Source organism: Netta rufina (genome assembly GCF_964035555.1).
Source record: "Netta rufina genome assembly, chromosome: 1".
In the NCBI taxonomy this organism is placed as follows: domain Eukaryota; kingdom Metazoa; phylum Chordata; class Aves; order Anseriformes; family Anatidae; genus Netta; species Netta rufina.
Window position 1 is genome coordinate 185,619,278 of NC_140123.1, and position 15,414 is coordinate 185,634,691.

The window sequence follows — 15,414 nt, forward strand, 5'->3', positions numbered from 1 at the left end:
GTCAAAACTTCTACCAGCATCCTTTAATGTTCTCTCCCAATGATTATGGCTATGCTTCTGCTGCTATCCTCTCACCACGTTGCTGCAGGTGTTTGCTTTAATTGGAAAAGTGGTGGCTATTCCTCTATCACAGCAGGTGCCAACCCGGATTTTTCACTTTATAAAACATTCAGCTTAATACAGGGGGCAATGAAGTGCAGCAAGGTGAGGAGTCCATTCCTAGTCCATCTTCAGTTCAGTTGCATTGATTGCTGAGATAACTGCAGGTGGTATTCACCTCCACTCTGAAGAAGTAGATCAGTGGATGGAGCCTGATGGTGTCCTCAGCTTGCTTTCCCTTCTTAACACCAAGAGGTGATCAGTCTCCAGATGTGGGTTCCCAGTCTTCCATCCTCCCCACACCTTTGTGTGAGAGAGCAGAGGACCAGATTAAGTGTTTTTATTTGTTTGTGGTTTTTTTTCCTTTTTTTTTTTCTTCTCTACAAATGCATCTTTAGCTATTCAGTATAGAGACGCTCTTTGAACACATGTGATCTGTACTCCAAGATGGACAGACTCCTTAGCTATATGTGTGGCATATGACATTGTAAAGGAGAAGCAGTCTTCTGGGGACAGTGCTGTCACATGAGGGTTCTCATTCATGAAAGAAAAATATCTGTAGAGACAGCTCAGATCCCAAAGCATGGAGTGAAGACAGCTTCCACCTTGTTTCTTCTCCACACCCTGTCTTGTGCAGTGGTGATTTGGGAAGACGACATTTCGTGCCAGGCTAGCCCATTTTCTTTAACGCCTAAGGGTCTTCAGAGCTAGTTGGTGCCAACTTGTTCTTTCAGAAAGCTATAAAATGTTACAGAGCTAGTGCAAAGCAAGAGCCCACAGCGACAGTGATTTGTGAGATGCTATGTGTATAAAAGGCAGAGGAGAGGATCAGAGGCTTTCCCTCCCACACATACGCATTTATATGACACAGGGATTTACAGGGCTGGAATAAATAGAAATCCTATCTCTGCTCTATGAATAAGGCTTGTGACGAAGTGGTTTTCCTTTTATCCAGTCTCTCATTAACTTGCACCTTTTGCATTGAGAAATGTCAGCTGAAGCCATTGACTGTCTGCCAAAGCACTAGGCTTTGCACAGAACGAAAATGTAAAACCATGTTCAGAGATGTTGCTCTAAAACCTGGCATTGCTTCCATGCTGCTTTTGATTCACAGCTTCTAACAGGAAGACACTGGAAGCTGGCAGTTGTGACAAATTAAATGCAGAATCCTTTGCTTCTGGAGATAATAAATGCAATTACTAATTTGTATCAAGATGGAGAATGGTTTCAATGATTTTATGCTAGGATTTCTGTACTGAACTATAAGCCAATGCAGCGTGTTCTGTTGAAAACTTATTCTGGGTATTTCTTTCTGTTTTGTTTTTTGTGAAGGGGTTGGTGTCGTGGGTTTTATTTCTTTATTTTTTTCAGTTATTCTGCTGTGGAATAGCCAGAGGGCTGCAGATCAGAAATACTGATTAGCAGATGTGTGTAGGACAGCCCTTTCTCCACCCACCCGGAGCAGCAGCATGTTCTCAGGGGAGGATGGAGCGAGCTTGCTGCAGGTCATGCAGCAGGAGGGGGCCATGCTGGTCGCCACCAGCCAACTGGCCTCTGCCATGTCCCCACCTGGTTTGTGCCATCTTGTATCAGCCAAAGAATGCACGAGGGGCAGGAGGAGGCATTCAGGGGGAAGCATTTGACCCAGTGGGTACAGTCCTCTCTCCACTTACAGCTTGATGCATCTTGTGGCTACTACAACCACAAAAGATAATGTTCTCCCCTATATTTTACTTCCTTCGCCCCCTAGGTTTCCACTGGGAAGATGTTATCTCCCGGAAGTCTGGTCTCCTCCTAGCAATGTGCTGCTAATACGTCTCGTTGCCCCCTCTTCTGCATTTCTCTTCCTCTTTCTTGCTGCTATTTTTAGCAATGAACTGGGATCTTTGTTTTGCAAAAAGTTCATCCGGTTGAGCTGCATTCCCTTTACACCCTACTTTCCTATCAAATAGCTATCGTTTCACTAGGAGCCAATTCTGCTGTTGCTGAACAAACACTCCAAATTAAGCCATATGTAAGGGCAAGTAACCTTAGTGGAATCCCCCTTGGTCTCTTCTCTTTACTGCAAAGTTAAATCAGGCCACGCACCATCAGCAGAGCAAAGAGAGGATGAATTCCTTTGAATCACAGGAGGAAGTAGAAGTGTACCAAACAACTGACATGGTTTAGTTTCTTCTCTTACTGTGTGATTTCATCCACTTATTCACAAGAGTAAATAACAGGCATTGCAAAAGAGACTTCAAACTTCAGGCCCATCAGCAGTTCTTACTGCACTGGCAAACGGTTGTTATGAATGGCATCAATTGTGAAATCACAGCTGCTTCAAAATAAAACAATAGCTTTTATTTCTTTCTTACTTCATGCACATGAACTTCCAAGTCAAATTAAGGATTTCCAAAGGACAACAGCATTAAATATCTCATTTTTCCTTGGCTAAAAGATCTACCTGGTCAAAAGGAAGTAAAGACACCAGAAGCCTGCATAGCTTATGCTTTCCATGAGAATATATGAAACAGATTCATGTGGAAGTGTTGCCTTGGCCAGATTACATATTAATGTTATTTTCTTCTATGATATCAAATATTTAACACACATCTGGTTAATTTAATGTAGATGTTGAGGAACTTAGTTAATAAAGTACTGTGGCCAAAAGTTTGAAAGGACAAAATTTGTGCAATTAGAAACTGATATTTCTCCACAGTAACTGTAATTCAGTTACATTATACACATATACTTATATTAATGCATAAAACTGAGCTGTATTGCAAAATAATTTGTGTAAGAGGGCTGAATCACAATTTTTATGGGAAAAATAACTTTCATGTTTTTAAAACATCAATGCTTTTAAATGCACTGATGCAGTAACCTCGACTGGAAAAGCACTGTTGACTTTTTGGGATTATGCCAAGCAGATATATTAACACATACTTCAGGATTTAAAGGAAGAACAAGTGAATTTGCCACTGCCAAATTCATCAGAGCTTCTACAATACCATGTGTTGTACCCAGAGCAGGCTAAGATTGTCCTTTCTATGGGGGCTGTTGGGTCAGACCTAGCTCAGTTTCTGTAGCTTGATCTTGTTCACCAAGGGGTAGAGTATTTCACTGTGTAGATCTCCAAAAAATGTGCATACTGTGCTCGCACGACAGAAGAGGAGTTTCCTTATTGTATACTTACTTCCTCTCCTTTCTGTTCTTAACAAAAGCAAGCCACAACCCTACTTCAGTGCTCCTCTTGTAACATAAAGCAATACTTGTGTATTAATGAAAATTCAGTTCTTGGGTTGTTAGAGGGGAACCAAGTAATCTAGGTCCTCTTGGCAAAAAGAAAGGTAAGTTAAGGATAGAGTGCAAGGGTCTTACAGGTACTGATGTGCATGATTATTTCATAATTATTTTCAGGGGAGAGTTTTTTGTAATTATTGCAATTACTGTTTCTAGGGCATGCACTTCTGGAAGATGAAAATAAGGTCTGGCATCTAGTTCGGCCAGTAGATGAAATTGATGAAGGCAAATCAAAGCGAGGCAGTGTGAAAGAAAAAGAGAGAACCAAAGCTATTACAGAAATCTACCTGACAAGACTTCTGTCTGTGAAGGTAAGGGTCAGATGTCACAGTTACACTGTGCCTCTATAGATTTTGACTTGTTACCAAAGAAAATGATGCAAATATTAGTCATGCTTTTGGCTGAAATTTTTCTCTGTCATGTACATGCAAGCTTGTGTTCAGAGCTTCAAGTGATTAATATGCCCTCAAGAACATTGCTGGGAAAGAGATAAATTTTAACTCCAGATGAAAGCCGAGAACCATAATTCTGAGTTAGCTAAATGAGGATTTTTCTTGCAAGACAAAGATGGATATTCTCTTCTGTGCCACCTGTTTAAATAATATTCTGTAGGTTTTTATTTTAAACCAAATGCTTTACATACTGCTACAGAGCCTTTTGTTTCCCCATTCTTTGTTTCCAGTGCTGCAGTATTATCTAGAAAAATAGTAAAAATGTTTTCAAATGGTAATAGTCCTTTGAGAGTATTTTTAGTGTTTATACTGTAGAATGGATCACAACCAAAATAATTATGCTAAGGATTCCTCCTTGCAGAAGGAGCTTAGGATAATGTGTTTAATGACCAAGACCAAGTTCTTCATGAAAATGGGAGTGACCTGACTCCAGCTAAGGCCATTTGACCAAGTGTGAAAGTGGACCTGAAAGAAAGTCTGTGTATGGATGGCACAGACTTGCAGCCAGCAAGATGCATGTATCCCTCTTATCTCTCTGTTAACAAATATCTCTCTGTTAACAAATCCCTTTTCTATTCCCAATAGCCAGTTGGCAGATCATTGCCAATCTGGAGCTTTACTAACTTGTACAGAGCCGGTGAGGTGCAATGACTGGGACCACAGCTGCCCATACAGCCCAGGACCGGTGAAGTGTCCTCCCTGACTGCACTGCCAGCACAGGGGTTTAGGGCTCAGTCCCTGCCCAGTTTTGCGGCTGGCAGCTGGAGTGATGGAGAAAGAGAAGATGCAGCCCTTCAAACATGTCCATAGGGCCAACCAGCTGAGTGGGGATGGACTGCATGTGGCCTCAACAAGGTCATCTTCTCACTGGGAAAGAGAAGAAGAGAAAGAGAAGACTGCACCCTTCACAAAGGGACAGTCTCAGAGGTCATGGTCTTTAAGGTCCTGGCAGGTTCAGGGATCCTGACAAAAATGCAGTCCTCCCAGGGATGCTTCATCCTTCACATTTGGTGGAGCTCATGGAGCTGGACCAGGATGGGCATCTAATGAGACCCAAGTGCTTTCCCCTGCGCAACAGGTCAAATGGTCACTGGTGCTTCTTCCTCTCAGTCTCTGTTGTAGTGGTGCATGATGCTCCAGAGCTGGGAAGCTGCAAAACAATTACAAATTTTTTAGCAGTTATTTATGTGTACAATGAACTTGAATTGTAAATCTATTGTAGAAACCAGATTCTGCTGCTTTAGACAGGCAGAAAGCACAGCTTTCCATGTTAACTGCATGATGATAATGGATGAAGTCGGAGCCTTTCAGACTAGAACATAAAGTTGTTCTCTAGAAGTTTTTTATTGTTTGGGCTGTTTGCAAAGTCAATTCATTAAGAAGTTGTTTGTTTGTTTGTTTGTTTTGTCACTTGGCACCCTGCATCACCTGGCACTCAGCGTTGATGACCTTCAGTAACTGCAACTGGACTGAAGGAAAAAAGGGTCTAGGATAGCACTCAGTTCAGCTTGTAATGCAAATTTCTTTTAAATTCACTTTTAGGGAACACTTCAGCAGTTTGTAGATAACTTCTTTCATAGTGTGCTCAACTCAAACCATGTGGTGCCACCAGCTGTGAAATACTTCTTTGATTTTCTTGATGAACAAGCAGAAAAACATGACATCAAGGATGAAGATACCATTCACATCTGGAAAACAAACAGGTATGAACAGAGTAATAATTACATTGCAGGGAAATGAGACTGTAGTTCCCAGGTATGTGCTGTCACTCTTACCACTAATCAAAGTAAATTTCATTTGTAATTCTCAGAATCATTTTAATTGAGATAATATGTTCATATGATCAAAAGGATTCCCTGTAAGTCTGGAAGTTGCAAAAAATTATACCTACTTATGGGATAACCGTTGGCAGATTTACCTCTTTGCTTTTCATCTTTCCTCAGAGAATAGGAAAGCAAGAAGCAAAAGAGACTAGATTTACCTGTCAAAGCACAAAATCTAATAAAATGTTACTCGGGTAGTTTTTCTAACCACTCAGACATCTTCTCTTGCCGTTTGGGGACACTTAGGATTCTTCTCAAATAAGCTTTTCTCATTTCTCTGTGTGAGATACAAAGGCTTCATTTCCAGACATGAAAACCAGACAAAAGATAGCTTGGGTAATTGTTGAAATATAAAATTAAGTTTCACTGTAGTGAGAAGATCAAAACGCAAAACCCATATTTAATTTCATGTGCTTTGCTTGTTGTATAACATTTATTGTGTAAAAGGTGTTTTTTTCTTACCTTTTTCCTTGCTTTGCAGCTTGCCTCTTAGATTCTGGGTAAACATACTGAAAAATCCCCATTTCATCTTTGATGTTCATGTTCACGAAGTAGTGGATGCTTCCTTGTCAGTCATTGCACAGACTTTCATGGATGCTTGCACGAGAACAGAGCACAAATTAAGCAGAGTAAGTGATTTGCATTCTACATCCTGACTGTTTTCATGCCTGACAAGACACGGGGCATTGTCCTAAAACAATACCCATTCTCTAAGAAGATACAGCATTGATAGTTTCCTTTTGGTTTTATAATGAAGTTAGCATTTCACCACTTAGCAGGTTGGTGAGCATGTCATTGTTACTGTGTAGTCTGCCAACTGAGTTCCTAAAAAGCGGAAAATATCAACTGCTTTTATAAAAAACAAGTTTAAGAAATAGTTATTTCACGTCCACTGTAATTTAGAATTATCCTCCATTGATATATTTGTCAAACTTGACAAATAGTGCCGTATGTAAACTTCATCTTTTTAGGACAAATAATCCCACCCATTTACCGAAGTAAATTTTAATAATAATAATAGTAAGCATCAGAATGTTAATATCCACAAAGCTCAAGTGCATGTGATTAGGAAGGCTTGATCTTGAGTTCTTGACTTCATGCTTTTTTCTTAGAGACATTCATAAATCAACCAAATTTCTCTCTATTATATTTTTTTCAGGATTCTCCAAGTAATAAATTACTTTACGCAAAAGAAATCTCTAACTATAAGAAAATGGTGGAAGAGTAAGTATAAAGAGACTTTTTTCATGCTGATTGAGAGCTGTTAGGGTTTTAAGCCTTTGTAAATGTACTTAGTAACAGGAAAAGTGAATGCTGACACAGTTGAAGTCAACTGCCAAATGTTAAAAATTTTACACCTGAACATTAAAACATTCCCTTGTCAGTGGTGTTCACAGTGTTGACATGGAGTGACGTTGTGACCCAATGCGTATCCATGTCTATGCCAGCAGATGGACAGAGTTATCTGGGAAAGAGCACAATGCTGTTCTGCATGACAGCTGTTCTTACCCATGATCTGTCTATCCAGCACTGCACTTCCATAACTGGATAGGGATCAAATCCTGAAAACATTTTCACAGAGACATTTTTTCTATTCAGACTCTGACTTCAACATTTACCGATTTGGGAATTCTGTCAGTGCAACTGAAGGTCCACTACAGGACTCAACTCTTCCCAGCTGATGACTTCAAAAGTTTGAAGACATGAAACAATCATCAGCTGGATTATAAATAGATTTCTTTCCTGTGTTGTGGTCCTGTGTAATCAGGTGTGATTTGCCTTTCTTGCAATGGTATCAAGTACTAATGACTGCTCGGAGACAGCATGACTAAATGAATCATTGGTCTGTTGTGGTGGAACATCTCCTGCACAATTAGGAAGCATGTTTAAAATAAATGCAAAATGAAAATTTTGTGTATTTCACCAACTGACAGTTTGTTTTAATTTGTTGCAGTTACTACAAAGGCATTCGTCAGATGGTGCCAGTTAGTGACCAAGATATGAATACCCATTTAGCAGAGATTTCTAGGGTAAGAATAAATTAAGTTTCCTTGTCCTGAAATTGAAGCCAAATATAGCACTGTTTGTCTTCTCATTCTAACTCGACAAGTGGGTTTATTCTATGTTGAAGCATCAAATGAGTTATTTAATACATCTCTGAAAGACTCCTGCTTAGTGTAGTGCTTTTTAGCCTTTTGAAGTGTTGATTATTGAATGGAACCAAGAATGGCTATCGTCACAAATCTCTCTGAGTGATGTAGGTGCCAGAGTAAAGTGTTTGAATTTTTTCACATCCATTGTGGAAAAATTACAACACTGCTGAAAGGTGTTTTCTCTCCACAGCACAGAGAGGGTTTTTAGCATTGATCATGCTGATAACAAGTGGTGGCTGAATTCAGACTGCTATCACAGCAACAATTTGACTCCAGAAATGAAAGGGAAGTCGCACACGTTACATATAGTGCATTTTAGAGCTGTCTCTATGAGGACAATACTTCTGCTTTACACTGCACACAAGAAGCCCATCATATGCCTGCTCGATAGGCACTGCTTCTTTTCACAGTATAGGTTACTGGGGGTTACCTGTGATGGAGGAGAGCAGAGGGGGTTGATTGGTAGCTGGGGGCTCTGGTTTCAGACTTGGGGAGAAAAGACACTACAAAACCTGCTTCATTCTTGAAAAAGCCTGTCTGCTGTGCTGCTTAGCTTAGCTAGAACAGGCTTGTGCCTTCAAAGCACTCGATTTAACCCAGAGAACCTGCAGAAGCTCTCGCCAATCTGAAAGGAAAGTGTTTAGCCTGAGCAAAGAGATACTGTATGTACTGGCTGGTTTGCTCATTTGCCTAATTTATTTTAAGAGTCCTAGTGGTACAAGGATGTTTGGGGAATTCTTGTGATTTGTTTATTTCAGTGCCCTTAGGACCTAACATTTTGCAGATTAATGTCCTCGTGAGGATGTTTCTATTTTCATTCAGTCACTATGAAACTCATCTGCAGTGACATTTCATTTTCCAGTTCATTTTATTTATTATAAAATTTGAGATGTATGTAAAATTAAAATGTTTGGTCATTAAAAGTAAAATCAAAGGAATGTTTTAAAATCAGCAGAATATGTTGATCCTTTCTATTTACATTGCAAATTATGATAGAAGTAAGTAGGAAAGGACTGATGGAACATTGCAAATTTTGACCTGCTCTGGAAGTGACTATTGTAGGAAAAAGAAAGATGGATGTTTCTCTGCTTGTTTACAACTTGGATAATCATTTGTGCCAGTAGCAGTATTTTGCAATTCTTCATTTTCTTAACTAATTTAAAAAACTAAAGGCATAGCTAGAGAGTTGAATCCTATACATTTGAATGAGAAACATCTGTTTAGACAGTCAGAGCACATTTGCTACACAAGTTAAATGTCATGGGGAGAATGAAAGGAGAGGTAATGGAAGGGTTATTTCTTGCATCATTGAAAGTCCCTCTCCTCTCTTTCTCCCTTTCTTTTCCCCTGCCCCCCTTTCCATCTTCATGATTCAAATGGCTTTTTCCAAATGTACATGTGCTTACTATCTCGATGAGTTACACCTTCCCTATAGTGAGGTGTGAATAATTTCAAGCAGTTACAGAGCTGAAGAAATGATTTCAAACAGACATGGCAGTGACAGAACCAATGTTTAGTATCTCAGCAATATGTAGATTGTACTGACTGAATGCTTTAGTTATACGTACCCATGTTGTTAACAGATGTTACAGCTGTAATCTGTGGTCTGACATTCAAAGTTCAAAATACTTTCCACCTCCTGTGCTAGAGCTGCAGACAGGCCAGAAAAACACCAGTGGGAAAAGCTTGATCTAAAAATCACCAAACAAAAGTTTTCTCACCCCTTTTTCTGCCTCAGCATCACTTAGCAAGAGTTACAGGATGCAGAGCTTGAATTTGACAATGGGACTGTGTGCTGTATCCTGCAGTCATGCATGTGTGTAACTTTCAATTGTGATGAAATTTTGATGTTTGCTGCTTACATGTGTTGTTTAACAGGCACATACCGATTCCTTAAACACACTCGTGGCTCTACACCAACTCTACCAGTACACTAACAAATACTACGATGAGGTAAGTTGTGGGGTTTCTTTTCTTTTTTTTTAATATAATTATAGTAAAAAGTTATAAAATCTAACTTTCCCTGGATAATCAGGTAAAGGCAGTGCTGAACAGAAAGCTCTAACTTCGCAGTTACACGCCTTCCTTGGCAATTACACTGCCTAAGGGTATATTCTTAGAAATGAACAGCTTCACTATGGGTTATCTCATTTTGGTAGTGATCGCTTAATGAGATCTGAAAGAGAAATAGATTTAAAAATCCTTTCTCTTCAGTTCTGCTATCCTAATGCCTAAGAATTAGGACATTAGAACGTCACCGAGCAATTGCCAGAGCTATATAAGGTTTCAAGCCAGTAGTTTGGTGGGGATTTTTAGGAACAATCCATTAAACTTGTTTTGCTTGTAGGAATGGGGCATTGCCTTTTTTTATTAGTTAAGATGCACTTAAAACTTCCATGCATGCTGCCGTCCCCATTTTGCTGTGCCAAATGAAGTGCCTGCCCAAGGTAAACCCAAGCAGAGCAACTGCTGAGTATAGTCAGATTCAAAAGGAAGCTTACAGATTCAGCCCAAAGTGTTTCTTGGATTCTACAGGCCCTGTGGAAAGGGGGACAAAGAATATCCCAGTGTTGCTGGGCTGTGGCTGTGGCTCTCCGATCTTAATCTGAAAACAAAAAGAGAGAAGGAAACTTTTATTCAAAGGTTTCCATGGAAATGAATGCCTCCAGAAAACTCTCAGAATTAAATCAAAGCAAGTAAGAACAGATGCTGAATCAAAAAAAGGAGTACAGCACATGTGAGCTCTCTTCAGTTGGTCCTGCACCTCAGCACAGTTTTTGTTTTCACTTATATTTAGCAGCAAAGGCAGTGAGTCTCATCCGCAGCTTCACTGCAGCTGCTTTCTGCAGGAGCAGCCAGCTTTTCACAGCTTTAAATACAGATGTAAGCAAGGGAAACCAGCTCATCCTGAGACTACTTTCAGTTGGTATTAGTAGGAAAAATGACTGGAGACACACAGGCCAAACTGATGGTGTTGGTTTCCTCATCCCCAGAGCTGAGGAAACTTATTTTCAACATGTTCCAGAATATCTGCAAAAAGCCACCCATATCCTTGGCTGCATCAGAAGAAGCGTGGCCTGAAGGTTAAGGGAAGTGATTCTCCCCCTCTGCTCCTCTCCTGTGAGATTGCACCCACAGTGCTGTATCCAGCTCTGGGGCCTCCAGCACAAGAAAGTCATAGACCTGTTAGAGCAGGTCCAGAGCAGAGCCACAAGGATGATCAGAGGGCTGGATCACCTCTCCTACAAAGACGGGCTGAGAAAGCTGGGGTTGTTCAGCCTGGAGAGAAGGCGGCTCTGGGGAGACCTCATTGCAGCCTTTCCGTACCTAAAGGCGGCCTACAGGAAAGCTGGGGGGAGACTGTACCAGGGAGTGTAGTGATGGGACAAGGGGGAGTGGTTTTAAATTGAAAGACATAGTTTTAGATAAGATATTCAGAATAAATCCTTTAGATAAGATATTCAGAATAAATCCTTTACTGTGAGGGTGGTGAGGCACTGGAAGAGGTTGTCCTGAGAAGCTGTGGATGCCCCATCCCTGGAAGTGTTCACGGCCAGGCTGGATGGGGCTTTGAGCAACCTGGGCTGGTGAGAGATCCCCTGCCCATGGCAGGGGGGTTGAACCAGGTGGTCTTTCAGATCCCTTCCAACCTAAACCATTCTGTGATCTCTGCGGCCTGACCTGTTGTAGAAGCACTCAAGCAACCTGTGAGACAGACGAACCATAAATTCCTGCTTCTTCCATACTCCCCTGTCCCTGCACCCAGTCTTGGCTTCTGGATTCTCACGTTTGGAGGCAGGCACAGGCAGAGCCTCCTCTCTGCTCAGCTGTCAGAGCTGATCAGTGGCAAGCCAGCAAACCACAAAGCAGAACTGCAGCCCTTCCTTTTGCATACATCACCATATAACAACAAGATGCATCTGATCGAAAGGCTGCTAATTCAGAGTTGGGGAGATAATGCGTCAAGAACCATTCAGTAAAATAAATCAAGCTTATTTATTTTCCGTAAAAATGTTTTAATTTGCATAAATTGGAACATTTTGCGGCTGCCCTTATCTTCATTGCTGAAATGGTGGTTGCCAGCATGTGCTGTACCTTGCACAGCTCTGCAGGGCTTGACAATGACTAAGTGGGTACGCTCTAATTGTCCACATTTATATGAAAGTTATATTCACCAGCAGAGATAATCATGAATTATTTAGTCTTGATTTGAGGCGTTACAGCTAGGTATAATTGTTTAAATGAAGGGAACAATATCAAATTAAATTAGGCCCTATTTAAATACTGTAATAAGAGTTTATTAACTGTCTTGTAAAAATGTTTTCATGCTCTAAAAACAAATCCATTAAGTCAATGATTTCTAAACAAATTTGCTCCACTGTTTGAAACTCTAATGCTGTACCAGTCCTCAGAAGGGAAATTGTTAGCTAGATTGGTACTGACTGCGTTAACCTCCATTGTCAGTAAAGCAGTGAGAACCACAGGTAACGACAGGCAGACTCGATTTCTCCAGTTCTTGTACTTGCAAACTTTAGGTAGTATTTAAGCATAGGTAAAGCCTTCTGCTTGATGACAGCATCTGACTTTTATTAATAAAGCCAGTTCTAGCAAAAGAACAGTTTTGCCATGTAATACATTCTCCTAATGGAGAAATCTAATAGTTGGTGGAAAAGTCTCCCTGAAGGATGGTAGGAATGAAAACCTTTCAAAACCTTTGAAATTTGATCTTGAGAAGCCCTAAAAAACTCTATTTGAAGAAAAGCCTTCTCATAACAGTTGACCTTTTCTAGCTTTCATTTTAAAATCCCTGGTGTCTTAGAGTCATACTTTGCTGTATATATTCTGTACAGCAGAGACTGTGTGCAGGATGTTGGGGGGCTCCTCTGATGAGTTGTTTGCTTCCTGAGCTATGTTCTACCAGCCCAGGGTCTCAGCTCTACCTCAAGAAGCTCCCTGACACTGTGACCAGTCCATTTTCTTCAATATATTGCCTATAGACAGACAAGACTTTTCCTTGCTCTGAGCTATGCCCATGCGTGGACCACCCAGGAGGCGCTCATAACCAAAGCTCATGGGGATGGGGCTTAGTTACTGCTGGTAAATGACCCTTAAGCCTTGTAGGATGTGCTGTAAGTAAAACCACAGCTTCTTACGTAACTGTAAAGTCAATGCTTCTGATGTTTTCTCCCTGCCTGCTCCGCCTTGCAACATAATATTTCAAAAGATAAAGTACTACCTATTAATTTGCTTGAATCCTGGCATAATGGGAAACATCGTAGTAACTTAGATAAAGTAATGGAGACGATCATTTTTATTGTCTTCATGTAAAAATACAGCATGGAGCCTCGTAGATGGACTTTATCTTTGGTGCAGAGTGAATGCAAAAGACTGGAAAACCAAAGCAGTATCAAACACTTGGTCTGGGAATGGTGTCATATATTTTAAGCTAAATGATTCTAAACATTCTGTGTTTATTTCTTCCAGATTATAAATGCACTTGAAGAGGATCCAGCTGCACAAAAAATGCAGCTTGCCTTCCGTTTACAGCAAATAGCAGCTGCATTAGAGAATAAAGTGACTGACCTTTGACTCAAAAGCCGCAATAAAGAAATCTGATCTAAAGATGTTCAAATTCATTGTTCCTATTAAGGAAATAGTGTTCTATTTTTTAATGTATAATTACAACTTTAAATGAAAAAGTTCATGTTTTTTTGATAGCAGAGGTGTAATGTAAAAATTTTTAATGTAAATTATGCTTCTAATTAAAATCTGTGTTGTGTGTAAATGAATCTTCTGTGGGAAAGAAAATCCTTTGGCTGGGGGCAGGGTGGGGGGTGGAAGAAAGCAAGTCTGTAGTTCGTTTAATTTCGTAGGATCCGAGACATCAGCATTTACATTATGCAAGTAAATTCAATACTATAGCATCCTCTATATTTTAAGCAATATTTGTACTAGGAAAATAATGGCATATTCAGAGAACCATGCAATATCCCCTTTTGTTTCGATAACTGGAAATTGATGTCCACATAGTTCCAAAACTTCATCTGTGCTCATCATGAACGTCGTAAACGATGCGTCTCATTTCTCCGCGAGGTCCGCAAATGGGATTTGCTACCACACATGGTTCTTAGGTTAATTATTTATGTCCATGGTAATGCACAGAATTGCACCCACCACAGCTGGCAGAAACAAAAGCAATGTCATGCCTGTAAGGAGGGTTCTACTGATGAAGTCTCATTTGGTTCAGAAACCACTGTAATGGAGAATTAGTCCTTAAATCTTTACAACTCTTTGTTATTATTGTGAGTTTTATGATATATGCTAATGTGCCTTACTTGTACTAATTCTGTGAATCTGATGAATGGTTTTGTAAAAAGAAGCAGATCGGAAAAAGAAATATTTATGTGCTATTGAATGACTTTTGTGTGAAAAACATGACCAGCAGAATGCTTGTAATTAGCTGCTTGCCGAGAGTGTGCTGTTTAACATGATTTGATTCTGTATAATATCTTATTTTAGAATGGTTCTGATGATTTTTTTTTTGAATCTTGGAACTGTCCTAGAAATACCATCACTTGTTTCTATTGTATTTGTGATGTAAAATACTAGTATGATATTGGAAAAAATCATATACCCATGTAATGAAAACCACTCAGTCAATTTTGAGCCTTGGAATGCTGCATTTGATCAAACACAAACCATAACCCATAGCAAAGAAAATTTAAAGATCTTGTCTGAAAGCGTGCGTTTACAATATAGGTAAGCTACATACAAATCAGAAAGTTAGGTACGTCTTCTTCAATTGCTGTATTGCACATCAGAGGACTTTATTCCTTTTTGTCTCAAGACTTTTGGCAGTAACGTAGCATTTTAACGAAGCGCTGCCATCTGTACAAGTTCATCCGTGTTCCGCCAAGCGCCTGGCCACTGCTTATCCTCAGCAAGCTAACACAGCTCCTGCCGCCCGCTGCCATGCCCAGCAGGTTGCCATACAATCGGCTTCCCCATTGTTGATTTTTTATTTTTAGTACTTTTTGGAAAGTTCCTGATGTTTGTGAGCGGACCTTTCCTTCAGTTTCCAAAAATCGAAAGCCTCACCAGAACTAGTACAAGGCTGGGAGGGTTTTTCGGTTTGTAGGTTTATGGTTGTTTTATTTTTGTTTTGTTTTGTTTTGTTTTGTTTTGTTTTGTTTTGTTTTGTTTTGTTTTGAACTTCTTGTATTTGTGTATAATCATTCCTGAACCTGCCTGGGCTATAAGTTATTTTACACTGTTTAGGACGGAAGTACATTACTGCTGCATAAAGGTGCTTTGCCAGCTACTCCTTCATCAACAAAGGCATCCTAATTTCATGGCTAATCTGTTTCTTTGTCTTTATTTGTAAATCCTGTTAATTGTAAATCAAATACAACATTGGTTTTTTTCCACAAAGTGTCATGGGATCTTTACTGAAACTGGGGGGTGGGTGTTAAAAGGGGCTTCCACTTCTTCCTCTGGGGGTGGTGGAGCAGCAGCATCCAGCAGTCTGCGGTCAGTAATGGAAGAGCGCAGCGCATTTTGCAGCTGCTGTGTCTGACATCAGGCCCTTGTTATGGGCACTTG

General features: G+C 40.1%; 1 protein-coding gene across 3 annotated transcripts in view; it reads left to right on the forward strand.

Moving 5' to 3' along the window:
• Positions 1–15,213, forward strand: part of PLXNB2 (plexin B2) — a 176,512-nt gene extending 161,299 nt beyond the window's left edge. For 2 of the 3 annotated variants that reach the window (XM_084287074.1, XM_084287075.1), the window contains 7 exons: positions 3,541–3,695; positions 5,379–5,539; positions 6,141–6,288; positions 6,819–6,883; positions 7,614–7,689; positions 9,691–9,765; positions 13,297–15,213. In XM_084287074.1, coding sequence (XP_084143200.1) covers positions 3,541–3,695; positions 5,379–5,539; positions 6,141–6,288; positions 6,819–6,883; positions 7,614–7,689; positions 9,691–9,765; positions 13,297–13,401 — 785 coding nt within the window. In that variant the 3' untranslated portion in view covers positions 13,402–15,213. Of the gene's footprint in view, positions 1–3,540; positions 3,696–5,378; positions 5,540–6,140; positions 6,289–6,818; positions 6,884–7,258; positions 7,334–7,613; positions 7,690–9,690; positions 9,766–13,296 lie in introns of those variants that run through there. The other variant, XM_084287076.1, reaches the window with a different exon arrangement.
• Positions 15,214–15,414: the final 201 nt, after the last annotated feature.